Source organism: Dama dama, chromosome X (assembly GCF_033118175.1).
Source record: "Dama dama isolate Ldn47 chromosome X, ASM3311817v1, whole genome shotgun sequence".
Classification (NCBI taxonomy): Eukaryota; Metazoa; Chordata; class Mammalia; order Artiodactyla; family Cervidae; genus Dama; species Dama dama.
Genome location: NC_083714.1, coordinates 12,779,725 through 12,805,629, shown reverse-complemented (window position 1 = coordinate 12,805,629; position 25,905 = coordinate 12,779,725). Strand labels below are relative to the sequence as shown.

Genomic DNA, 25,905 nt, shown 5'->3' with positions numbered 1-25,905 from the left:
ATTGCAACAAAAAGAATAAAATACTTAGGAGTATATCTACCTAAAGAAACAAAGGACCTATACATAGAAAACTATAAAACACTGATGAAAGAAATCAAAGAGGACACAAACAGATGGAGAAACATACCGTGCTCATGGATTGGAAGAATTAATATTGTCAAAATGGCTATTCTACCCAAAGCAGTCTATAGATTCAATGCAATCCCTATCAAGCTACCAACGGTATTTTTCACAGAACTAGACCAAAGAATTTCACAATTTGTATGGAAATACAAAAAACCTCGAATAGCCAAAGTAATCTTGAGAAAGAAGAATGGAACTGGAGGAATCAACCTGCCTGACTTCAGACTCTACTACAAAGCCACAGTCATCAAGACAGTATGGTACTGGCACAAAGACAGAAATATAGATCAATGGAACAGAATAGAAAGCCCAGAGATAAATCCACGAACCTATGGACACCTTATCTTCGACAAAGGAGGCAAGGATATACAATGGAAAAAAGACAACCTCTTTAACAAGTGGTGCTGGGAAAACTGGTCAACCACTTGTAAAAGAATGAAACTAGAACACTTTCTAACACCATACACAAAAATAAACTCAAAATGGATTAAAGATCTAAATGTAAGACCAGAAACTATAAAACTCCTAGAGGAGAACATAGGCAAAACACTCTCCGACATAAATCAAAGCAAGATCCTCTATGACCCACCTCCCAGAATACTGGAAATAAAAGCAAAACTAAACAAATGGGACCTAATGAAACTTAAAAGCTTTTGCACTACAAAGGAAACTATAAGTAAGGTGAAAAGACAGCCCTCAGATTGGGAGAAAATAATAGCAAATGAAGAAACAGACAAAGGATTAATCTCAAAAATATACAAGCAACTCCTGCAGCTCAATTCCAGAAAAATAAATGACCCAATCAAAAAATGGGCCAAAGAACTAAACAGACATTTCTCCAAAGAAGACATACAGATGGCTAACAAACACATGAAAAGATGCTCAACATCACTCATTATTAGAGAAATGCAAATCAAAACCACAATGAGGTACCATTACACGCCAGTCAGGATGGCCGCTATCCAAAAGTCTACAAGCAATAAATGCTGGAGAGGGTGTGGTGAAAAGGGAACCCTCTTACACTGTTGGTGGGAATGCAAACTAGTACAGCCGCTATGGAAAACAGTGTGGAGATTTCTTAAAAAACTGGACATAGAACTGCCATATGACCCAGCAATCCCACTTCTGGGCATACACACTGAGGAAACCAGATCTGAAAGAGACACGTGCACCCCAATGTTCATCGCAGCACTGTTTATAATAGCCAGGACATGGAAGCAACCTAGATGCCCATCAGCAGATGAATGGATAAGGAAGCTGTGGTACATATACACCATGGAATATTACTCAGCCATTAAAAAGAATTCATTCGAACCAGTCCTAATGAGATGGATGAAGCTGGAGCCCATTATACAGAGTGAAGTAAGCCAGAAAGATAAAGAACATTACAGCATACTGACACATGTATATGGAATTTAGAAAGGTGATAACGATAACCCTATATGCAGAACAGAAAAAGAGACACAGAAATACAGAACAGACTTTTGAACTTTGTGGGAGAATGTGAGGGTGGGATATTTCAAAAGAACAGCATGTATACTATCTATGGTGAAACAGATCACCAGCCCAGGTGGGATGCACGAGACAAGTGCTCCGGCCTGGTGTACTGGGAAGACCCAGAGGAATCGGGTGGAGAGGGAGGTGGGAGGGGGGATCGGGATTGGGAATACATGTAAATCCATGGCTGATTCATATCAATGTATGACAAAACCCACTGGAAAAAAAAATAATAATAATAATAAAAATTAAAAAAAAAAAAAAAATACATCTTGACATATTCTGAATGCTGATGCTTGAGAAGGAGTGTATTTATTAATAATTAAAGCAGGTAGAGGAAGACTGCTGTGGAGATTTGAAAAGGCATCACTATCAAGAGCACTTGTGGTCCAAGACATATCTCTATTTCAACTCAAAATATACATTTTTCATTTTCACTCACTCATTCAACAAGTATTTATTGAGAATCTCTACTATGTGTCAGGCACTGTTCTAGGCACTGGGAACACATGGGGGAGAGGGCATGGTGAACTCAGAGCTTCCCTTCTAGTGGGGGCTGGGAGGGAAAAACAACAGTGTCAAGAAGAGATAAGTGTTTTTCCTTGCTTCATCTTGAACATTACTCAAGATTATGACAAATATTAACTTTATATTTACCTTCATGGTCAGGGTTGGAATGTCTCTTTGTCCTAAATGGAACTAAAGAAGGGAGGGGAAAATAGAGGGTGCAGACATTTCCTAGGATTTCTGGCAACAACCACAAGATGGGAAAGGGAAGTATGTTGGAAAAGATTCCCTCTGTTATGATCAATGAGAGGGAAAAAAATGAATGTGATTCATTTGATGGAAAGGGTGTTATTTTACATCAGGCAGAAATCACCAAGCCTTGGCGAGTTTGGGCACTGTTAAAAACAATCTAGAGGAAGAGGTAGTTTTCCCTGACCATTTAAACCTGTCTTGGACATTTCTCCTCTTTCTCTCCCTTCCTCCTTCTGTGCTTCCATTCCTCTCTTCCTCCCTCCCTCCGCCCCCCCTCCCTCTGCCCCCCTCCCTCCCTCCTCCCCTCCCTCCCTCTCTTCCTTCTTTCCTTTTTTCCTTTTTCCTTCTCTCCTTCCTTCCTTGAAGCAAACATATACTGGTGATTGCCAGGCACAATCCTAAGCATTAGAGATAAAAACATATGACACAGTCCTGACCTGGTCCTGAAGCAACTTAGAGTCTAAAAGAGTGTTCCCAACTCAGGGATTAGTTATATCCAGGGGAAGCACTTTTAACTACTTAACAACCCATGTAGCACAAGCCTACCAATGAAAATATATGCCAGTCAAGGTTCCAGAGTAGAATCCTGGAAATGCACTGTAGGTAGCCTTGTATGGCCGTATTGTGGAGAGGTGGGAGGTCCTGAGTGAGGAGCTGGAATAACCAGGATAATTGGGAGGTAATGGTACTGGGGGGGGGGGGGGGGGAGTTGCCATAGTAACTTATTTACCAGATGCTATAAAAGTATTAGTCATGTTAACAATGACTGTCATTTAATGATGATATGACTGTATCAATGAGTACCAATTAAATCCTTGGCTCTACTTACATCCAATGCTTAGGAAAAGAAGGAAGTGGTTGTAGTGAGATTATGTGACTGAGGGAAGCTCTCCTGAGTGAGTCCTGAGCTTAGTCTTGAGAAAGAAGATTGGCATTAATTGGTGACTAGGATGGGGAGGACATTCAGGCATGAGAAATTGCCCAAGTAACAGTGGAACTGGATAAATCATATACAGAATGTTGTTAAAGAGACCCTACTTAACTGGAAATGTGGGCAGTGAGAATGTATTATGCTAGAATGAAGAGTGCATTTGGAAGAATGGGTTGTGTGCAAGCAGCAAGGGAGAAGGGGGAACGGTGGTTGTGGTGCTAGGGTTACAAGCTTAGCTCTGACATAGCAGGAAGAAAAGGGGGAGCTACTCTGTCCTAACATGATGAATGTGACATGTGAGGAAAAATATTCCGCTGACTATATGTAGACCGAAGAAGCGTAAGGACAGTTTAAGTGGCTACTTCAGCAGCCCTGGTAAAGTTCATTAGGGCATGAACCAGTGTGGTGACTATGGAAATGAAAGGAAGGGTTCAATCTGATAGATACTGCAAGATCATGTGAGGACTGGAGAAAGGAACAGATGATAAGCACAATCTATTACATCTTAAATATGACAGCAGTTTTCTAAATCCCCAAAGAAAAATACAAGTCTCTAATACTAATTTCTTAAAGAATAGCAATTTAACCATATATGAATCCTATTTAATTTATAAAATAAAGATCCTAACTTTTGATGATGGGGCAGTATGAATTGATAATCTTTTGAAACTCAGGATGAGGCTGCTGTATTACACCAACAAGGAAGAGGGTTAAGCTAATTTTTTTTTTACTGTTTATTGATATTAACATAGAAAATACATATAGTATGAAATCATTGACATGTATCTGAAAACTGCTAGATTTAATTGTTCTGATGCTCAGTTTACTTACTAAAAGTCACTTCCAAATGAGTTTTATCTTTGGAAGGTGGGAAGAAATGCTTGATTTTTAACTGAGTTAATTTTCAATTGACTCCTAAGATAACAGGGAAGATTTAGGAGCCTAATTAAGCCATGTATTTGCTCTAATTACTTTAGCTGCAGACTGCTAGGAAACAAAAGCAGCAAACAAACCCGCTCTGTGCGCAGCAGCCAGGCATTTGACAGTTGTTTTCTCCAGCAGAGATTTTGAGTAGCACAGAAGTTAAGCTGAGACGAAAAGCCATCATCTGCAAGTGGTGGCTGCAGCTAGAAATCACAGGGCAGCCCTTTTTTCCTGCATAGTGTAGAAAACATCATTTATCATGCATGATTTTATTCATGTCCTAACACAGAGAAAGCAATCATCACTAGCATCATTTTTAACATCAAGGTAGCACCACATTTTTATCAACATAATTGGATGTTAGCTCACAAAGACTATAGAGTTAATACTTAAAGGACAATTTATATGTTGGGCAAGAATAATAGTGCTTTTATACTGCTTACTTTTTCCTCTTAGGCTTTATTCTCTTGAAAAATGTCCACATTTAATGTAACAGTTTGCAAGCTAAGTAAATTGACACTTCTATTATCCATTTTGATTTCAGTACAAGTGGAGTTTAGAAGACTGATGATCATGTGTATAAGGAAAAAAAAACAGATGAGGTTTTATTACTAGTGACTACTCAATTCAGTCAAACAATTGCTTTCTTAAAACAGGATTCACAGGAAATTCCTTTTAAAGGCAAACCCCATTCAAGGCGTATTTTTTCAATAGAAACTATTTCAAAGGTAGTGTGGCTGTATTTATCCATCTACCTTAGTTTCTAAGTGTAAAATATCAGCTGAAATGCTTGAGTTCCCCCCCTCAGCTACTCTAGTAAATAAATAAGAAATATTATAGGTTTTATTACTTCTTATCGGCTGCTTTAAAAATCCGTGTTGGAGATTCTTAGTTCAGAGTCCAAACTTTACAGAAATTATGACACTTTCAGCTTTCTGGGGTAACTTATCCTAAATATAAAAACAGAAAATTTAAGAGATAAGAATCTACAACCAAAGTAGAGTAGAACATTAAAAGCAACCATCTGGTAAGTTCAGGCTAAACACAAAGTCTCTCCATTTTGCCTGAACCATCTAGAGGTCTGTATCAGCTCTCAGCTTTATTTTGCCTATGGAAACCTGACCTAAACTAAACAACTATTCTATATCATTAAGTTGTCCAGGAAAATGAAAGTTTAAATATATGTCAGACAAGCTATAGCACCTGCTGCAATTCAGTAATGACTGTCTCCTCCAGAGAGCTTCAGTACTGGAACAAGTTTTAGAACTGAGATTTGGTTAACCCATGTAAAGAAAAAAACATTCTTCAAGCCATACATTCTCCCTACTCACAAATACTATTGTATTCACAAATAATATTGCCGCATCCTCTCCCACTGTAGGAAACATACAAAGTAAAATCAATCCCTCTATGAAACATTTTATTACATCTCTAGTTCCATTCTGCTGCAGTCAAATAATACACTTTGGATACAAATAATCAGCATTGCTAAACTTTCACAGTAGTTGTCTAAAATTATTTTCATACTTGTTTTTTTTTTTTTAAATACATTGATAAGTCCTAAGGGTTCCCTCCTAGAGAATAAAGTCTTGTTAACATGAAGTATTGCTTATTTGAGTGCTGCATAACATTTAACAAGTACAGATGCTTTCTTATAGTTTGTTGATATGAGAATAAATTGAGTTCTGTCTTCAAAATAGCAGATAAGCTTAGATATGTGAATTTTTTAAAAAGAAGATTAAAGTGATCATGGTGAGATGTCAATATCTCCCTTCTCAACTGCACTACAGACCTCCTTATGTCAAATTTACACATCTTTCAAAACAGAAAAGAATGTAGTTTAAAAGTAATGGTTTTTCATCAGTAGACTGGGGAAAATTTGCAACAAATATGACAAAGTTTTAATATCTTAATTATGTAAACAAGTCACACATTATAAGAAAAAAACACTATGAATCCAACAGCTAAGGAAGGCAAAGGACACAAAAAGACACTTTACAGAAGATAATCTATTGTCCACGAATACATGTAAAAGTTTTAAATTCTCACTAGCATAAAACATTGCAAGTTAAAAAAATCATGGGATACCATTTCACCCATCTTATCAGTGATTTTATTTAAAAAGGCAATATACAACTCTGGCATTCAGTGTGGTGACAAGGTAAATTGATATATTTTTGAAAAACAATACATGAGATTGAGGTTCATATATTTTAACTCAGTAATTCCACTCCTCAGTTTCTACCCAAGAGAATAATTCTCAACATTAAAAAAACAATCTACAGGTTCCAAGATGTTCACTGCATCATTATTTCTAATATTAGAAAAAATGAAAACAATCTAAATACCTCAAACAGAGGGATGATTAAGTACATTAACTGCCTAGAATATTTTACTGCATTTTAAATGATGTTTAGGCTAATCTATAATCATATGGGCAAATGTTATCATGCAATGTTAAGTGAAAAAAAAGATAAAATATTATCTACATTGTAAGCATACCACTCTATGATAAAATTTTATAAAGACATGAGGATTTTTAAATCTACTATTCTCAGTATTTCCCAAATATTCAACATGCAGTTTAATGTTTTTCAATACATTTTAAAATGTCAATTTTTTTTTTTTACTCAAAGCACTTTCAAATGCACTGCTTTGTTTTCAAAACACGTCTATCTAAAGCAAAACCCGGTGCTTGGAAAGGCTTATGAAATATTATAACACCTATCATAAAAATCTCAAATGATTTTATTAATGATCATTTTGGTTATAAGAGTAGGGAATCTTATACATAATGTGACCAAGCAGCCGAAACGTGGGTAGCAGCTCCAATCAGAGATCTGTCAGCCTCCACTCTCCTTCTACCTCCAGCCCCTTTCAGAAATTACGGCTGCTCGTAGCACCTGTGAATATACTGTTTATAAACCGGTGGCAGCGGAGGGAATGATAATGGGTTTGTTTTTTTTTTTTTTGGTAGATAGTCAAAACCAAATCTTTTTTTTTTTTCTCAAAATGGGAGCATCAAAAAGGAGCCATTCATCCAAATGTGTTTATTCCGTTTCTAACAGAGAACAAATTCTTAAGAGGGCAAGGTTGGGGGTTATTTTTATGATGTATACCTTGCCTGGTTTACTGTTAGATTTTATAAATAATACGCTTTGCAGCATCTACCCAGGGGCAAAGGTGAACTGACATTCCATTCTTTTAGAAATACCACATCCCACCCTCCCTCTCCAAAATCCCTCTTTGCAACTGTGGTCACTCCTTTGACATTTTAATGTAACATCAACCCGTCGCCACCCTTAGGAAGCTGAAATCCTAGAGAGAGAGAGCGGGATAGAGAGAAACTGAGAAACACTTCAGGAAGTTGCACTTACACTCCACATTCCAGCAGTTTGTCCAGAAACAGAGGAGGCAGTAGTTCTTATTTTTGTGGTATCAAGCTGTACACTGAGATTCAGCAAAAAGCTTCCTTTCTTGACGCGAGGAATGCGAAATATATTCTAGGATATGTGTTAAGTATGGTCCTTTGTTCTAGGTATGAGCTTTTCTTTTTCTAAAGTTTTTCGGTCTCGATCAAGCAAAGGGAAACATTATTTTGAAATTCTCTTAAAGGCGCCTTTCAAAGCCTCTCCCACGGGAAAAGATCACCGCAGCTCAACACTGCTGTATTTGAGTAAGAACCGAGTTCGATTTTTTTTTTCAACATGGCTGTATACTTTGCAGGCCCCCAAATTTGTGCTTTCATAGTCAGCATTAATCAAACAGCCGGAACCACCTTCTTTAGCCAACCTACGTTTCGTGGACTAAAAATGCACCCTAATAAAAGAGGAGGCTCGTTTTGAAAACCTCGCTGTTATTTGTGTGCCGCAGACTCGCGGGCTTTTATCAGGGCTGGAGCAAGCTCGCGAGTGCCTGCAGCGCGGTGGGCGGCAGGTCTGAGAGCCCTGGTCGTTAACACGGGTTGCCCACACGTTCTCCCGAGACTCACGGCTGGCCGGGCGCGGTGGGAACTAGTGGACCAGACTGTGACAGCAAGAGAATTTATGTGAAGGACTGGAAGAAGAGAGGGCGCCCGACTGGGTCCCGGGGTCACCGTGGCTCGGGGATTTGCACGAATTTATCACTACCATTAACAGCTATTTGCAGAGGGTGGTTTACCGCCGAACGCGCGACAACCAGACGGCGGAGCCCACTTCGCGCCCCAAGCCACGCCTCCTTGCCCCTCAGCACCCCTCCTGCCCCCCAAACTAATTAATTCGAGGCGGTCTGCCTGCCAGACCCTCCCATTGGCTCCCATCCCATCCAATGAGAATCTGGCAACAGTTTCACCTGGCTTCTGCTTCCCAAATAAACAAACAAGCAGTCCCGGGACCCTGCGAGCTCTCCTCCCCGGCGCCGCCCGAGAGCGTTGCGCTCCGCCCCCTCTCGCCCCCTCCAGCCAATCGAGCCCGGCCGTGGTGCCCCCGCCCGGCCGCCCTCTCCTCCGCCCCTCTCGAACTTCTCCCGATACTCCCCCCACCCCCAGTCCGTGCCTCCGTGGAGTCCCCGTTAGGACCAGCGTGGCCAGGGGCCCCGCCTCCTCCCGTGGGTCCTCCCGAGACCCACAGCCCGGGAGATTCTCCCAGAGGGTCTAGGAGGGGTTGGAGGCGGCTCCACCTCTCGGGCCGGCCACCCCCTCCCTCGCACACCTCTGCGGGCGGCGGCTCGCGCCCCTCTGCTGCGCTTGTAGCAGGAGCCGCAGCGGCAGCCGCGTGAGGCAGCGGTCACGTGTTGTTTTGCCCGCCGCCGCGCGCTTAGAGTGGAGTGGGCGGGGGCGCGGGCCTAGGCGGAGGGTGGGGGGGGGGCTGGGGCGGGCGGAGGGGGTAGACGGCCTCTTCCCCCATCCCTCCCTTCCCCGAGCCCCCCCCCTCCCCTTCGCTCACCTTAAAACCCTCGTGCATCACCATGGCTAGTTGCTCCTTCGCTCGCGACCAAGCGACAAGGAGACTGCGAGCTGCAGCAGCGGCAACAGCGGCGGCTCTAGCTGCGGCGGCGACCACCCCGTTTCTTTCCTCGAGAACCCCCACCGCACTCATTGGGACCGGGTCGTCTTGTCCGGGAGCCATGTGGCTCTCCACGGCCACTGGCTCCCGGTCAGACTCGGAGTCCGACGAGGAGGACCTCCCCGTCGGGGACGAAGTCTGCAAACGCGGCTACCTGCGGAAGCAGAAGCATGGGCACTGGCGCTACTTCGTGCTCAAACTCGAGACCGCCGACGCCCCAGCTCGGCTGGAATACTACGAAAATGCCAGGAAGTTCCGGCACAGTGTCCGCGCCGCGGCGGCTGCAGCGGCGGCGGCCGCCTCCGGCGCCACGGTCCCCGCACTCATTGCACCGCGGCGCGTGATCACCCTGTACCAGTGCTTCTCGGTGAGCCAGCGAGCCGACGCAAGGTACCCACACCTCATCGCTCTTTTCACCCAAAACGAGTATTTCGCAATGGTGGCCGAGAATGAGTCGGAGCAAGAAAGCTGGTACTTGCTGCTCAGCCGCCTCATCCTCGAGAGTAAGCGGCGCCGCTGCGGCACGCTCGGCGCGCAGCCGGAGGGAGAGCCCGCCGCGCTAGCGGCTGCAGCGGCGGCGGAGCCACCCTTCTACAAAGATGTGTGGCAGGTAATAGTCAAACCCAGGGGGCTGGGGCACCGAAAAGAGCTGAGCGGCGTGTTCCGGCTCTGTCTTACCGACGAGGAGGTTCTGTTCGTGAGGTTAAATACCGAAGTGGCCAGCGTGGTCGTCCAGCTCCTGAGCATCCGTCGCTGTGGGCACTCGGAGCAGTATTTCTTCTTGGAAGTCGGCAGGTCCACCGTCATCGGTCCGGGGGAGCTCTGGATGCAAGTGGATGACTGTGTGGTGGCCCAAAACATGCACGAGCTGTTTTTGGAGAAGATGAGAGCCTTGTGTGCGGACGAGTACAGAGCCCGCTGCCGCAGCTACAGCATCAGCATCGGCGGCCACCTGTTAACCCTGCTGTCCACTAGGAGGCACCTGGACATGCTGCCGCTCGAGCCCGGTGGCTGGCTCCGAAGGTCCCGCTTTGAGCAGTTTTGCCACCTTTGGGCCATCGGTGACGACGGGGAAGACGAGATGCTCCTCTCCAGGCGCTACATAACACCCAATGAGCCTGTGCCCCCCTCCAGACGAGGAAGACTACACCTGCCCAGAGGGCGCAGATCCAGGAGAGCGACTTCAGTGCCAGCCAGCTTTTTCCGCCGCGCCGCACCCAGCCCTGTGCGCATCCAGTGCCCTACAGAAGCCCTCCACGACCGAGATCCCGTGTCTTCTGAAGCCTCTGGTTCTGGCTCTGGCAACTCGGGGGAAGAAGGCGGTCCTCAGGGCAAAGAGGATCAGGAAGAAAACGAAGGTGACTATATGCCCATGAACAACTGGGGCTCGGGAAATGGCCGGGGCTCAGGAAGTGGACAGGGTTCAAGTGGGCAAGGCTCCAGTAGCCAAAGCTCCGGGGGAAGTCAGTGCTCAGGCAGGGGGCATGGCTCCGGAGGTGGTCAGGGTTCAAGTGGCAGCCATGGCTCAAGTGGCAGAGGCTCTGGGGAGCAGAGTGCAGGAGGAAACCAGTGCTCGGGAGACGGCCAGGGTACCGCTGGGCATGGCTCAGGCAGTGGCCAGGGAGCTGGAGGTGGGCACGGCTCAGGCCGTGGCCAGGGGCCCGGAGATGGCCACGGCTCAGGCGGTGGCAAGAACTCGGGAGGGGGCAAAGGCTCGGGGAGTGGGAAGGGCCCCGAAGGCAATGGTGATCGTGGGAAATCTCTGAAGAAAAGATCCTACTTTGGCAAATTAACTCAAAGCAAGCAACAGCAAATGCCGCCACCTCCGCCACCTCCACCCCCACCAGGTGCAGCAACTGGTGGCAAAGGGAAGTCTGGGGGAAGGTTCCGACTTTATTTTTGTGCAGACAGAGGGGCCACAAAAGAACGTAAAGAAGCCAAAGAAGTGAAAGACACGGAGCCCCCAGAAGGTGCAGCTCGGGGTCCCCACAGAGCCAGAGCTTTTGATGAAGACGAGGATGATCCCTATGTGCCAATGAGGCCAGGTGTGGCTGCTCCTCTCGCAAGCTCCAGTGACTACATGCCCATGGCTCCTCAAAATGTCTCTGTGTCCAAAAAGCGTCACTCTCGATCACCTTTCGAAGATTCGAGAGGGTACATGATGATGTTTCCCAGAGTGAGCCCACCACCTGTGCCAAGTCCTCCAAAAGCACCTGATCCTGCTAAAGAGGATGACTCAAAGGACAATGACAGTGATAGTGACTACATGTTCATGGCTCCTGGAGCTGGCGCCATTCCCAAAAACCCCAGAAATCCTCAGGGAGGCGCTTCCTCCAAAAGTTGGAGCTCCTACTTCTCTCTGCCAAATCCTTTTCGGAGCTCCCCATTGGGACAGAGTGACCACAGTGAGTATGTACCGATGTTACCTGGAAAATTCCTAGGAAAGGGCCTAGAGAAGGAAGTCTCATCTAACAGAGGCCCCAAAGATACAGCTTCAAAGCCTTCAGTTGAAGGGTCGTTCTCAAAGCCTAGAGATGGGGGATCACCTCCCAAGCGTTCAGGTGATGGGCCCCCCAAGAACAAGGCTAAGAGACCTAATAGACTTCCTTTTATGACCAAAGGAAACAAAGTCAAGCCAAAACCACAAAAGCCCACACAGGAGCAGAGAGAAGCCGACAGCCCTGGGGGCTACGTCAACACTGACTTCCCTAAGAGAGGTTATAATATGCCAGATCCATGTCTTCAAAGACTTCCAGGTGTGTGGGGCATAATTGCCGACCCCAGACAGTTGGCCTTTTCCAATTATGTGAATGTTGAGTTCGGAGTGCCATTTCCAAATCCAGCAGACAACCTCTCAGATCTCTTCAGAGCTATCCCAGGTGCCAATCCCTTCTTTCTGGAAGGTGCTACAGGGAGCAGTGCTAATAGGGAAGAAGGTGACTACATCGAAGTGATTTTCAACCCGGCGATGACACCAGCTGTGCCTTTTGCTGACAGTGCCATTCGCTACGATGCCGAAACTGGTCGCATCTACGTGGTCGACCCATTTTGTGAGTGCTGTATGAACATTTCTCTCTCCCCCAGCCGCTGCTGCGAACGACCACCTGTAGCGAGGCTGCTGCTGCGGGAAGAGCTAGAGCGAAGGCGCCCACAAAGCCGTTCGCAAAGTTTCTTTGCAGCCGCCAGAGCCGCCATCTCGGCTTTCCCGACCGACAGCCTCGAGAGAGACCTATCCGCCTCCTTCGCCGCGGCCGCGGCCGCCGTGCCAACCTTAGCCGTGGGCCGGGCTTTAGCCGCCGCCTCCGCTTTGGTCGCAGCTCCCGGCATCGGCGCAGCCGCCGCCGGCCTCGAGGCCGCCGCTGGATTTGACTCCGCCTCCGTCCGCTGGTTCCTACCTGTTGCCGATGCTGCTGGTGCCGCGGTCAGGGGGGCCCAAGACGTTGCGGGTGGCTCGAACCCCAGAGCCCCAAACCCATCAGCAGACCTGGCCGGAGGTGAGAACCGAGCCGGTGGGGCTGCCGCTGCAGCCGCCGCTCCGCCTCCATCACCTGGCCGCGGCCGGGTGCCCAGACCCCCAGAGCGAGAAGATTCTGACGACGACGACACGTACGTGAGAATGGACTTTGCAAGACGTGACAACGGGAAGTTCGACTCTCCCCAAAGAGGTTGGTGACTTTTTAATTCATTTCCCTGAAGTTAGTGGCGATTCCTTAATAAATCGATGCACTCCCCCTGTTTACAGTTTTAGGAATATGTTTCATTCACTGGTGCTTATTTAGAATGGAAAGTAGAATTCTGTTTTAATCATTCATTCATGTGAATCATTATTATATTAAAACTGAAGTTTTAATATGGTACGTTTCTTACCTGGAAAGCACTGATTATCGATTAAACATTGGTTCTACTTTTTAGAAGTAGTTCAAACTTAAGGATGTGTAACATGATGCTTTCAGATAGACTTTCTTAACGCTTATGATTTATGCAAACAGGACGTCGTCGTCCGTGGAATCCCATTAACTCATTTTCAAATCAACATGTAAAAGCTGCTTTTCTGCAAATGACCACATTGAATTGCAGGACATTTAATAAGAGCACTGGATATTAAGCAGTAATAATCAACTGTTAACCTTTGCGAGTTGATGACCTTCTCCTCTGAAAATTACTTTTTAAAGAAGCAGTCATGGTTATGTTGGTTTGCTGAGATTTACCAAGAAGGTTGAATCTCAATTGTTAGTGTGAATGTCTGCAGGGAACCAAAGGTAAATAATACAGAACAACAGGTGATTGAAAGAAGACGGTGTTTGACTCTGGAATGTGTTTTGGTGTTGATTTGTTTTGTTTTTACACAGGATAAATTGCTGGAAATCTTGAGAGTTCCTTTTCTATGTCACTAATAGTGACAGGCAAGTCATCTGCTGGGCCACATTTTCCCCCCCCACCCCGCCCCCGCCAAAGAGGGTATGGTAATACAATAATGGGTATGACTGTTTGTTTGAAAGGTTTAAAAACCATTTAAAACATCTAATTGGTGCATCTTCTGGGCAATTCAGTAAAGCAGGATAGTAAGCCTGGGGGCAGACCTGACCTCAGGGGCAGCTTACCCTGGAAGAGTGAAAGTTTTTTTTAAAGGGTTACTTTTCCAAAAGAAGAAACAAGAAAGAATAGGATCTGTCAGACTTGGAAATAAGACTTCAAGTAAATCTGTTTTATACATCGTGCAGTGTTGTTACAGTGTCCCTGGAGACATTCTTGAGAAACAATTTTGGGAGATGTCTCCACTGCCTCCCCTCTTTACTGATATGTGTTTCTTTTCCAGGGAAGAGAAGGGATGGACCCCAGCAGTTTTCATTCCAGTAGTCAGTTTAGTGAAGATTCTTGCTTTGCTTGCTTTGTGGAATGCTTTTGTGATTGGATCTCTGCCCACTGTGCTTGATCAGGCAGAACAAGTCAGGGACTGATCACAACAGTCACCTAACAAGCTCCCTATTTAGTGCAGGTGTAGCCCTCCCCCCCCCCCCCCCCAGGCTTTAGAAAACTTGCCTTACAAAAAACTCATGTTTGTAGCATGGACACATTAAGGAGTGACCATTAAAACGACAAAAGGATGCTTTGGCATGCCAAAGGATTCAGTTCGGGTCTCCTTTAAATTGTGAGGATCCCCCCCAACCCACACATGTGGGCACTCACACACGATGATCAACACTAACAGAACCATGCATTTAAAATATACAACACTGTTTCCAAGCATTTAATTCATACCAAGCTTTTCAAGAACAGATCTATTTTATTCTGTAAAGCACACCTGGAAACTGGTCTTAAGCCATTGTTTGAGCCTAACTGATACTGATGTGGGTGTTCCATAGCAATCTATGTCCCTGTGGTGTTTTGGAAAGGACAAGTTTTCGTAGAGGTTTGCCTATATTTTCCACTACTCTTTGTTTCAGCAAAGATGAAAGTTAGTGAAAATTTCTTGTTCCTTAAATAAACCCTGTCTTCCCAAATATTATCTAGATCATGAAATAATTAGCATAGGTTACTGATTTATGAATAACTTCAGATAACTTTGTAGCTATTCTGGAGGCTAATGTTCTGTAAATGTGTTGTTCCTTGAGGAAATTCCTAACTTTATCGAGCAAGGAGGCTGTATCTCACAGGGAGGTAAGTGCTTAGGTTAAAACAAGAGAGCGAATGTGAAAGGACTTTGGGCCTTTAAAGCACTTTGCAAATATAAGATATTTTAATTTTGTCGTTGGATTAACAAACATTGACATTTCAACAATTTCAACAGGTGATTTAGTTTCTTGCAAAAATGATTGGTCCTGAGACTGATTAAGGCACATTATTTACTGAGATATATAAAAGGAAGGATATATAGAAAGAAACTGAAGGAAATTACTTTTGCTACCACCTTAATGCAAATTGATACAGTGGAATGTTGTCTGTGAAGGGTTAAGAGCAAGCTGGCTGATTCTGATCATTTTGTGACTATAAAGCTGTAGAATAGTTTTCACCCATTTCTGATCTTGCTTTCGCCTTCCTAACATTAAAAAAAAAAGATCACTTTAGAAAATAACAAATATGCTTTGACAAAGGAACAAAAGCACAGTCTTCATTAGGAGTTAGGTATCTCTCAGGGTAATTTTAATTTTTGCAAATGCTTAGAAGCGTGCTTGGCACATAGTAAGTGTTACACGTGAATTATTATGCAACTAATGCAACTACTGTCATTGTTGTTTCTGCTGTTATTATTATTACATTTAGAAAAAACACAAAGCTAAAGTTTTGTGTCCCCAAATCCCACTTTTTAGTCAGTCGTATTTTCACTTAAAATGGTTTACATGCTTCTTCAGAATTGGCATCTTTACAGTTGGGATCTGTTTGTAACTTAAGTGAGATGAAGGGAGCCCATAAGGCAGTGAGACAGCTTTGTTCATATAACACAAAATTTATATGTAATCTCATTTACCCACAATTCATACTGCATATAAGTAAGTACTTCAAAGCCATTTGTTTAAGACAGTTGGAACCACCCATAAATATAAACTGGACTTGACTTTTTAATAAATGAAATAATTTAAGAAGTGTGAAGTCCTCAGATTTTAAGCACATGGGTTATAAGTATTAGCATTTATAAGGAGAATGCAGTTTTTTTATATGTTTATTCTGGCTCTTGATTTATGAATACATTTTTACTTCTTTTACTGTTGTATCTGATGTAGAATTCATAGTTTGAAGTTAGTTAAGGTTAAAAAAAATTCACTGATTTTCCATTCCAGAGATGAGAAGGTAAAAGCAGCTCTCGGAGGGGTGAGAGAATTGGCCAAATTAGTAATGTTATAATAGCACTTGGTATTAAAAAGCAAAAAAAAAAAGAGCTGTATTAATTACCTTTTGAAATTTTAGTCCCTGTTATTAACACGAAGGAGGTATAAGCTCCTTTTCAGTGTACTACCGCCAAATCCTCTTGCTATAAATTATAGGTGCTGAGAGCAAATTTTTTATTTATTGGACTTATTTGTTATACATTACTAGAGTTAAATCTCCGCATAGCAGAGATTTCTCAGTCACCATTGTTGGGTCACTTATTTTAGACAACATTCATCCCCACCAAAAAAAAAAAAAAAAAAAACTGGATGGTTATTTGGAGTAGAGGTATTTGATCTATAACAATTAAAGACGATTTCATTCTATTAAAGTTATCTAAAGGTATTGGCAATCATTATTTATGTGGATTCATTCTATTTTTGAGTAATCCATCCCAGGTGATTTTGGAATTTTGGCTACTCACTAGCAAAGTATCCTCTTTAAACAAGGACTAGGACTTGAATATCACACATGCATCAGTACTCAAACAAGATCTCTTACTTTCTTTTCCTTCCCCTAATTAACAAACATGAACTATAAGGCTTCAGAGTCATTAACAGGAAACTATTTGGGGAACAAACTCTTCGAGTGACCCCCAAGTTTTCATGTTGAAATAGGTGAGGATAACCAGTGTAGAGAGAAATCAGGCATCTTGTGTGTGATTTAAAAGGGATCATTGTTAAATTGTCAACTTGTTGATGGAGGAAATGCTTTACAGTTGCCTACTGCATTATAATTTGCAAAGCATATTTACATTCATTATTTTACTGGGGGATAGTAGGTACTGGAACTGAAGTCGGTGTTAAGAACTTTCCCATGGTCAAAGAGGTAAGTGGCAGAGCAGAAAATCAAATCCATACATTTGATTTCAAGTCCAGTGCTCCACCCAGCATACCACACTGCCCTTTCATCAGCTGTTCAATCTGCTATTTTCCTATCGATGAAGATTATGATATAGGCAAGGTTGGGGAAATTTCCAAGTCTTCTTGAATTTGATAGTATACAATTTGCTTATAAGTAATTCATTCAGAGTATTATAATTTTGAGCCATCCACCAGAGATTGGGTCATTTTCATTACATTGAACTGTTTATAGCTTTGGAATAAAAGAATATAACTTGTACTGGAATTGAAGGGTTTAAATCTGGTTGCAGGAGGAGTTTGCTCATCTTTACCTCCCAAACACAAATACTCTATTTGGATTTCACAGAAACACTGAAAGGAATGAAAGGGGTGTATTCAATAAACTTCTGTTAATGATCCTTTCCTTAAGTAAAGTCACCTGTGTGTGGTTTTTCCAAATACTCCATTGACATTTGCCAGTTATTACCAGAAGTCTTTCAACTCCTTTTTGTCTATATGTATAAAATCTGATATTCTAGTCGGCACCATCATGGTGCAAACAAAAAACAGAATAAGATGAGACAGGTGGGAAAAAAAGCATTGTAGTAAGAGATGCTCTTCATTTGTTTAAAACGCAAATTTGCCCTTGGCAGTCAGGGAAGAACATTTTAGAAACCTCGAAAATCGAATCCTTTCCTAGGGACATAAAAATCTTTGTTTAAAAATAAATTCATTTTGCTTAGCACCGTTTTTAAAAATGTTTTATGACTATGTAAAAATAGCTCAGACATTTTATTGGCAGTATTGGAAAATAACTTTTGTAAAATGCTTAATTAAAGCCTGCAGTATGTTTTGTCTAAGAGGTGCTGCCAGGCTCGAAGATGGTGAAAATCATTTACTGGAAAACACTGCATGGTTCTGAGTGAGAAGTGAGAGATGAAAAAGGCTACATTTTATAATAATGAAATGAATACAGCACACTCAGTTTTTACCACAACTATCAGATTGCTAATTTTAAGGCTACTGATAAAATTGCCAAGACAGTAGGTTCACCATATAACATCAAACTGCATTCTCTAGCAATTCTGCTTTGGTTGTTGGTTGTTCAGCAACAGGTCTTAGATTTTCATCTTCTTTTTTCAGATGTTAGGCTGCACACTTGAGAAATAGAGGTTTTTAAAGATTTTTCTTTTTAATGTAGACCTATATCCTAGTTCAGATTTGCATTCTTTTAGAGAGTACCTTACTATTTCTGACTAATTTCTTTTAGAATTAATGAAAATATGTACTGAAATATTTAGTGAAATGAGAAAGTTATTGCACTTTCCCTCTAACTTCCTGACACCCCCTTTCTTATGGGTTGTTTTCTGTGAGTCTTACCCTCCCTAATTTCAGGAAAACATGCCTTTCCTGGCCTCTCTCTGGCAGTAAAGGTGAGCCCACTCTGGGAGTTCCACAAGGGAAGGGAGGCCCTCAGAGGGAAGACTTCTTTCCTGAGAAGTTGCTGCTCCTAGTTCACAGCCTGCCTGTGCTCAGCTCACAGGAAGAGCATTGCTTGCCTGTCCTGGTCTCACTTGTTGGCACAGAGGCAGCTGGGCTGGTGTTTAAAGCAGTTTGCATGGTTGGATTGACCACACTATGTTTGATGCTAGCCAGGTCTTCTGGATTTACTGAATATCCAATTCCCCATAAACTGTAGTCACTTTAGCTAGTTTTCACAATTTATATCATTTGTCTCTCTATGATTACTAATTTGCTACTTGTAGACTTGAAACTTAGAGAATATCAATGAAGACTGACTCTAAATTCACCTTGAAAATGACTCACACCTGCACCCATGGTGCCCTTGAAAATTTGACCAATATATATGGTTTTAAACTCCTGCTGCTGCTTTTTTCTTTTTCGGCCACAGCACGTGGCTTGTGGGATCTTAATTCCCTGACCAGCGATCGAACTCGTGCCCACGGCAATGAAAGCATGAAATTTTAACTACTGAACCACCAGGGAATTCCCACTCCTGCTTTTTTGCAAGTTACGCCTCCGTCCTCACCCTCAGACCTCCCCAACCCCACCCCTCACTACTGCCACCCTGGCCCTGTTATTACAGCTGCTTGAATTTAGGGGACCCTATTCTTATTGCTATGGCTTGAAGAGATCTTTTCCTGGAGTCTCATATTAAAACTTCGAACATGTCTCCTCACAGAAATGATGTTGTACATGACTGTTGGGTGCAGTCAAAATCGTTCCCCTCTCAGTTCGGGATCTGCTTGTGTGGACGAACCTACAAACCTGTCCACTATTTATTTATAATATTGTTTTCATAGGACAATTTATTTTGAGTTTCAACTAAACAATGAGCCCTGGAATATGTCTCTTGTAAATCAGAGACTGCCTATATTAGAATTCCAGTAGCTTGCATTCCTTAAGTCTTCAGTAACTAGGCAGCAGCGTGAAGTGGCCTGAGTGTGTGTTGGGAGGTAGTGGAGAAGCTGACCTGTGATGAAAATCCTGTAGCTGATCCCCAAATAGTTTGTATCCAGATAATCAAGACCTGAATGAACATGCATAAGTGGTCCAGGGCTTGCTTTCAAAAGGCAGGTGTGAAGCAATTGAACTGACCTTTGAAGAGATGGAGGTTTACAAGCATCATTCATTTTCCTTAACAGATTCTTTTGAGTTTTCCATCACAAAACCGTTGCCAGTATAGGGAGAAGCATATTTGAGCTTCTAATCAATGAAGGAGACAGTAGTCTGTTATGATTGGTGTTGTAAAGACTAGCGGCAGTTAGTACTAGTTTTCACCCTTGAGGGATAGCACTTCAATTAAGCTCTTTAGAGTCATCTTCCTATGTATTTACAGGGCATAGAAAGATGTGATGATCTGTTTCTTATTGGTGGAAAAAAATCTACATATAAGCCAGAGGCAATGCTAAACTAAGTAATGTAACTGTATTATTACACACTCATCTTTGGATTAAATGCTTCCATTTCCTCCTCATTTAGTTTGTTCCATCTTCAGTGCTTCACTTGTTGCCCCCGCTTGTTGGTGATCACCAGTTGACCATGGGGCTGGATAGCATGTTGTCTAATAAAATTTTCAACAGAACTTGAATTGTTTCTTTAGTTCTAGGAAGATTGGAGGTAAGATAACAGGCCATGGGATTGGGGAGAGTGGAAAAAGAATGAGAGACTAACTGGATATATTATCATTCGGGCTTCTCTGGGAAGGGGAACCACTGCTCTGTTGGACTTTAGGCAGTAATACAGGCATGTTTGAGATTCACATGAAGAGACCTGGAATGCCCTGGAGGAACTGCCTACTTTGCTCACCCTATACATTTGCGGGAGTATTGATGTCATGTGTGTTTTATCAGTATATTAAAGATTAATGGTCAGGTTTATATAATTATAAAAACTGAGATAGAAACATTTGCTGCATTTGTTTTTGAGAAGAAAATGATATCTGTCAGATTTGGGGGGCCACAAGTAGGAGAATGTTTTGACCCATCAGAGTCCATTGAGGTTTTATCCCTTCTGGAGAAGGGGTGGAATTAACTTGTCATTAAAAAGACCTTTGCTTAATCAGAAAGTTAGAATACGTGATACAGTAATTATTTATAACCCATCAGTCTCAAGTGGAAGTAATACATCAAAATCATATCACGTTATTAAAACCACCGCCATTTACCTTCCTGGTGGTGAAATGATATCAAAATGAACAGGAAACAGAACTCAGATATGACTGTCAGCCCTTTGATTCATTTTCCAGACTGTTTCTGATGGAGTGTTAATCCCAAATTGCTTTCCTTTGCCAGCCATCAAGCTTCTGGTTTATTTCTTATGGTGTTCTTTGAAATGTTCTTGGGGAATGTAAACTCATTTTAATATTGGCCTAAGTAAAACAGGATTATACAGGTAAATCTGTGGCTCAAGTTCCCATAATGCATTTCAAAAGCAAATTATTTTTGGATTATCTTGTTTTCGATAGCAGTATTTCTTTCTACTGGCATGGCTAATCAAGAGTTGACGAATATATTTTGTAAAGTAAACTTGAAATCACACCATTATTTGCTAGGTTTTAGTATGTTATCAAGCATTCACTCAATGCTGGTGTGTAGGTGTCATGGGAAAACAATTGAAATACAAATCAAATTTTTATTAGAACCCCTGTCACTTTTAAAAAAGTAAAGGAAGAAAGCTCTAATAGGAACAAATGCCCCTAATTTCAGGCTTAGTGTAATGTTGTTGGGGTAGTCAGATGGAGCTTAATTTGTATGTTTCTAGGAAAACACTTGTGAAATACAGGGAGTAGTAAGAAATCTCCTTTAAGGCATATTCAGTATACTATGTATGAACATTTTTATATTAAAACAAAGCAAACCAAATTAGGTGCAGTACCTTTCTAATCTTAAACTTCTGTTAAAAACCTCTGGCTGACAGTAGTTTCAAAATTCTGTAATGCTAGTACAGTCTAATTTTGTAGCAGATAACTGAGCATGGACCATCATGGTTAACCTCTACTGATCACACCTTTCATCCTATGTAAGCTTGATAAATACATAGAGTCTAAAATTTCTTAAGCCCACTGTTGACAGGAAAACAATATCTTTCCTAATCTATGGTGTTAATTAAAAATTTATTTCATGTGGAGAAACAGCCCTATAGAGTAAATCATGACGAATTGCAGTAAGTAGGTGGGAGGGGAGTGGAGAGCTTTGATGCTTCATGGAGATGCAAGTGGTTACATTTTGAAAACCTCTGATGAAAGAGTGAATAGTTAACATGTATCAGTTCAGTTCAGTTGCTCAGTCAGGTCAGGCTCTTTGTGACCCCTGTTTTAATACAAGATCTTGTACTTGCAGCCTACTTTGGGGAATGCTTTCCATGGATTCTTTTAGGTCAGCTATAATGAAATGGAGTATTTGGTTCTTCGATGTGACTTGGTCTTAACACTCACATCCCATAATCAATTTGCTGACCATTTATCCCCATCCCTTCTGCAATCCAGCACCTTCTTCAGTATACCAGACACCCTTCCTCTGCCCCACTCCCAATTATGTACCCTCTTAATAAGCAAAAGGACAAGAGAGTAATACCAGAACTTTTTTTTTTTTTTTAAGACAGATGGAGATTTCATTCAAATCTCCTTTGCAGGTATGACCTTACTCTTTTAGATGAAATCCTCGTGGCTCAGACAGTAAGAAAATCTTCTTGCAGTGCAGAAGACCTGGGTTCAATCCCTGGGCCGGGAAGAACCCCTGGAGAAGGGAATGGCAACCCACTCCAGTGTTCTTGCCTGGAGAATTCCATGGACAGGGGAGCCTGGTTGGCTATAGTCTATGGGGTCACAGAGTCAGACACAACTGAGTGACTAATACCTTAGTGATTGAAGGTGGAGACTAGCACCAATGCTGTGCTTGAATCGTTTGACTCATGCCACATAATTTGGTGAAGGCATAATCAAGCATGTGAGAGAAGAAAAAGCTGCTCTTTGTCCACCCAATGCCAGGCTGACTTGCTGGCCTCACTGGGAGAAAGTAGAGCAGTGCATGCACATTGACAAAGCTGCTATCCACTGGAAAATTCAGAGTGGAGCCTGGGGGCAAAAGGAGTAACTGCCCTTAGGTCTTTGTGGGGCTTGTGCTGGTGTTTGTCATAGGCATCCAGCCTAGTACGTATGTCCTTGCCAAGGAAGTGTCCTCAATATGGTTCTCAAAGCTACTAGTTCAATTTTGTTTTAGAACAGGGTGGGGGTAAAAACGCTTCACAGTTTAATCCTGAAAGTAACATTTATTCTGTCATCTTTTATTTTTTTCCTAGAGTGATTACATTGCCACAAAAAATTTAGAAGAAACGTGATGCTTATGGAATTTCATCTTTGTCTACTCCAGATCTGCCTAAAAGAGAATTCACAGGCTTCTGAATAGAAAGCAACCTGAATTTCTAAAAGCCTACAAGTGGATGCTGGCAGTTGAATAATCTTAACACAGATCATTGTTAGTGCTGCCTTATAGATCCGGTGATTTTGAATTAAGACATTCACTCTGCTTTTATTTTCTGATTTCCCTCCTCAATCTGTCATTTTGAAAGGAAACAAATGTATAAAAGTGAACATCTCACAACTTGCTCCTTCTTAAGAACATTACTGACCTATGTATAAATGTGGCCAATATCAATTTTACTAATGTATAAAACTTAGATTTAGTTTTGAAGTTGAAAACCCTTGAAATAAGAGGAGATAAAGAAGGTTATGTTCCTGAGAAGGTAGGTATGATCTGGAATCTTTCTGAGTAGTATATATACAAAACTTTTCTTGATCAAAGACTTAAACTTCAACTGGACTGATATCTGGATGGGACATTTCTAATATTTTAAATGCAGGACCAAAGGGCAGATTATCTCAGTTTTGTTCATGAACAGAACTGCAACTTTCTGTCCACATTCACTGTTAACTGATATCTTGACTAAACTTTGCCAATGTTATAAAGACAGAACTGGAGAACAGAGGATCTGTTTCTTCATATACAATACTGTGATGTTCTGCTTGCAAATCAATTGAACATTTCCAAAACCATTCTTTTTTTTTTTTAATTTTAAAACATACATTTTCCCCCTAAATGAAGCAAAGTTCTTCAGAAAGTCTCTTCACGAAGACCCTCTCTGCCACTCTGGGCCTCCCCCTTTCACCCTCCATTCTCCCCCTCTTTCTGGCTCTTTCCTTGACACAATTTCCCTCCTATGCCCAGGGCTCCTATAAAGAGATCAGTTTCCCATATTCAAGGAATTAGTGTGTACAAATCAATCAGTATTCTGACTGAAATTTAAGCCAAAAGGAACCTCTTATAAGGTTTTGTTTCCCTTTGGGCAACAAGACTATATAAGATGAACAGAATTTAAAAAATGAATCAGAGCAAGCTCCCCCTTCCTATTTTTGCTTGTCTCTGATGGAAACTGAATTAAGATTTTAGGAACCTGGACCTTTGAGAACATGACACTAACAGGTGGTGATCACAGAGGAAAGGTACAAAGGTCTTGAAGCTTGCTTAGAGCTTTGTTACGTGGTGGCACACAAATCACAACTTGTTGTACCATCACTGGCAAACCTCATCACCGATGGGTGTGAGTGTCTGTAATAACTGTGTGAGTGCTAACGTGTGTGCACACATTTGTGTACCTGTGTACATGTGATTGTAGATGTACCTGTTGTGCGTAACTCTGTTTTAAAAAAAATTGCTTCGCATTTGATGTGCAACTTTGAAGTAGTGTAACATTTACCTGAAGTTTTCTGCCACTCGGTTCTGATGTCTTTGAACATGTACTTCTATCTTCAAGCAGGCTTCTAGTACATGTGTTGCTACACTAACTTTTCTGAAGAACCGAGTTGACTTCTATTATTTTTCCTTGCCTATCAACCAAGGGGATGGGGTGGGGGTTCTTTTATTGTTTGTTCCCTTGTGAATGGGGCTGAGGAGAGGATGTGGCCGCAGTACCAATCACTACTCCAGTTACTGGTCACTGCTAGGGCATCAGTCTCACCAGTTCCTTCAGACTCTTTGCTTTTCCCCAACCTAATCAAAGAAATGCAGTGTGGCTTTTGTTTATTATGGTAACAATGCAGTCTTTAGGCAGCCTTTCTCAAGCCTTCTCTCACCATTTTATTTTCAAGTTAAGTCATAATCGTTCAGAATTGTGGAAAGAAAAGATTATTCGGGGGGAAAATGCTCTCTTGCTTTATTTGCATGTTAGGTTCAGAGGCTGCCAACAGACAGGGTATAGCACAGACGTAACACTTGCTGAATAAATGAAGGGAAGCCCTCATACACAACAGTACACATAGTAACAGGTACAAATAGTCACAGGTACAGCATAACAAATATGCAATCTTTTGACACAACTTCTTAGTTTACAGACACAACTAATTTATTCAGTATTGTGCTGGAAGAATCTTTTTAGAGTCAGTGTACCAACATATCACTTAATTTTCAGCTACGAGTTTATGCTGCTGTTAAGAAAAACCAATGATGGAACGATTTTTTGTGACCTCTCTACTTCATTTGGTATCAGACATAGTTAACTTAGTCAGTAAAAACTAAAATGTTCCAGTTCCAACAGTTCATTACATTTGCTCTTTCTGCTTTCACAGATCTGCTTTGAGTTGCTCTGGCTTTGTCTTCCTTTGTAAATACTCTTGTATTCTTTTTTTCTTTGTAAACATCTCATTTGCAGTTTTGGGAGACAACCTTGCAACTCTGTATAGTGTTTATATATATATCTGACTTGCCTTTCCATAGAGCTACTCGCAATAAATGTGTTCATGAATGTTATTTGTGTGGAGATTCATTTTTTAAATGAATACTGTTATCTCTACTTGCTGTTTAGTTGCTCAGTCGTGTGCAACTCTTTTGCGACCCCATAGACCAGAGCCTGCCAGGCTCCTCTCTCCATGGGATTTCCCAGGCAAGAATATGGGAATGGGTTGCCATTTCCTTCTCCAGGGGAGCTACCTGACCCGGGGATGAAACCCTCATCTCCTGTGTCTCCTGCATTGCAGGTGGATTCCTTACCACTGCTCCACCTGGGAAGCCCGTTGCTTCCACTACTTCATTTTAAATATATTTTTTCTGCCCCATTAAGAATTGACTGCATTTTTCAGAATAAAGCAGTTGGGATAACTAAGAGTTTGGGTTAAAGTTACTATGCCTCAAAACTGGAGGGTTTTTAATAGTTAATACCTCAAGTCTTCCTTCTCCAAATGTGGAGGTTAATGCCACATGGCACGTGGGATCTTAGTTGCCTGACCCAAGATTGAACTTGTGCCTCCTGCAGTGGAAGCACAGACTGCCAGGGAAGTCCCCAGTGTAGAACTTGAATTTTCATGTCAATTCTGGTAATGTATGAATCCTAAGGAGAAGAGACAGGT

At 42.2% G+C, this 25,905-nt stretch overlaps 2 protein-coding genes across 2 annotated transcripts; both read left to right on the top strand.

The window, feature by feature from the left end:
- The first annotated feature begins 8,542 nt into the window (after nt 1-8,542).
- Nucleotides 8,543-8,992, top strand: LOC133052209 (uncharacterized). The gene has a single exon (XM_061136977.1). It carries the CDS (start codon nt 8,543-8,545, stop codon nt 8,990-8,992), a length of 450 nt encoding a protein of 149 aa, XP_060992960.1.
- A 189-nt stretch (nt 8,993-9,181) lies between these two features.
- On the top strand, nt 9,182-22,929 carry IRS4 (insulin receptor substrate 4). The gene is made up of 2 exons (XM_061136698.1): nt 9,182-12,944; nt 22,806-22,929. Exons 1-2 carry the CDS (start codon nt 9,182-9,184, stop codon nt 22,808-22,810), a joined length of 3,768 nt encoding a protein of 1,255 aa, XP_060992681.1. The 3' UTR covers nt 22,811-22,929.
- Nucleotides 22,930-25,905: the final 2,976 nt, after the last annotated feature.

What these genes read in the sequence shown, in the direction of transcription:
- LOC133052209 (XM_061136977.1), top strand. Translation starts at nt 8,543, where the DNA reads ATGAGAATCTGGCAACAGTTTCACCTGGCTTCTGCTTCCCAAATAAAC.
- IRS4 (XM_061136698.1), top strand. Translation starts at nt 9,182, where the DNA reads ATGGCTAGTTGCTCCTTCGCTCGCGACCAAGCGACAAGGAGACTGCGA.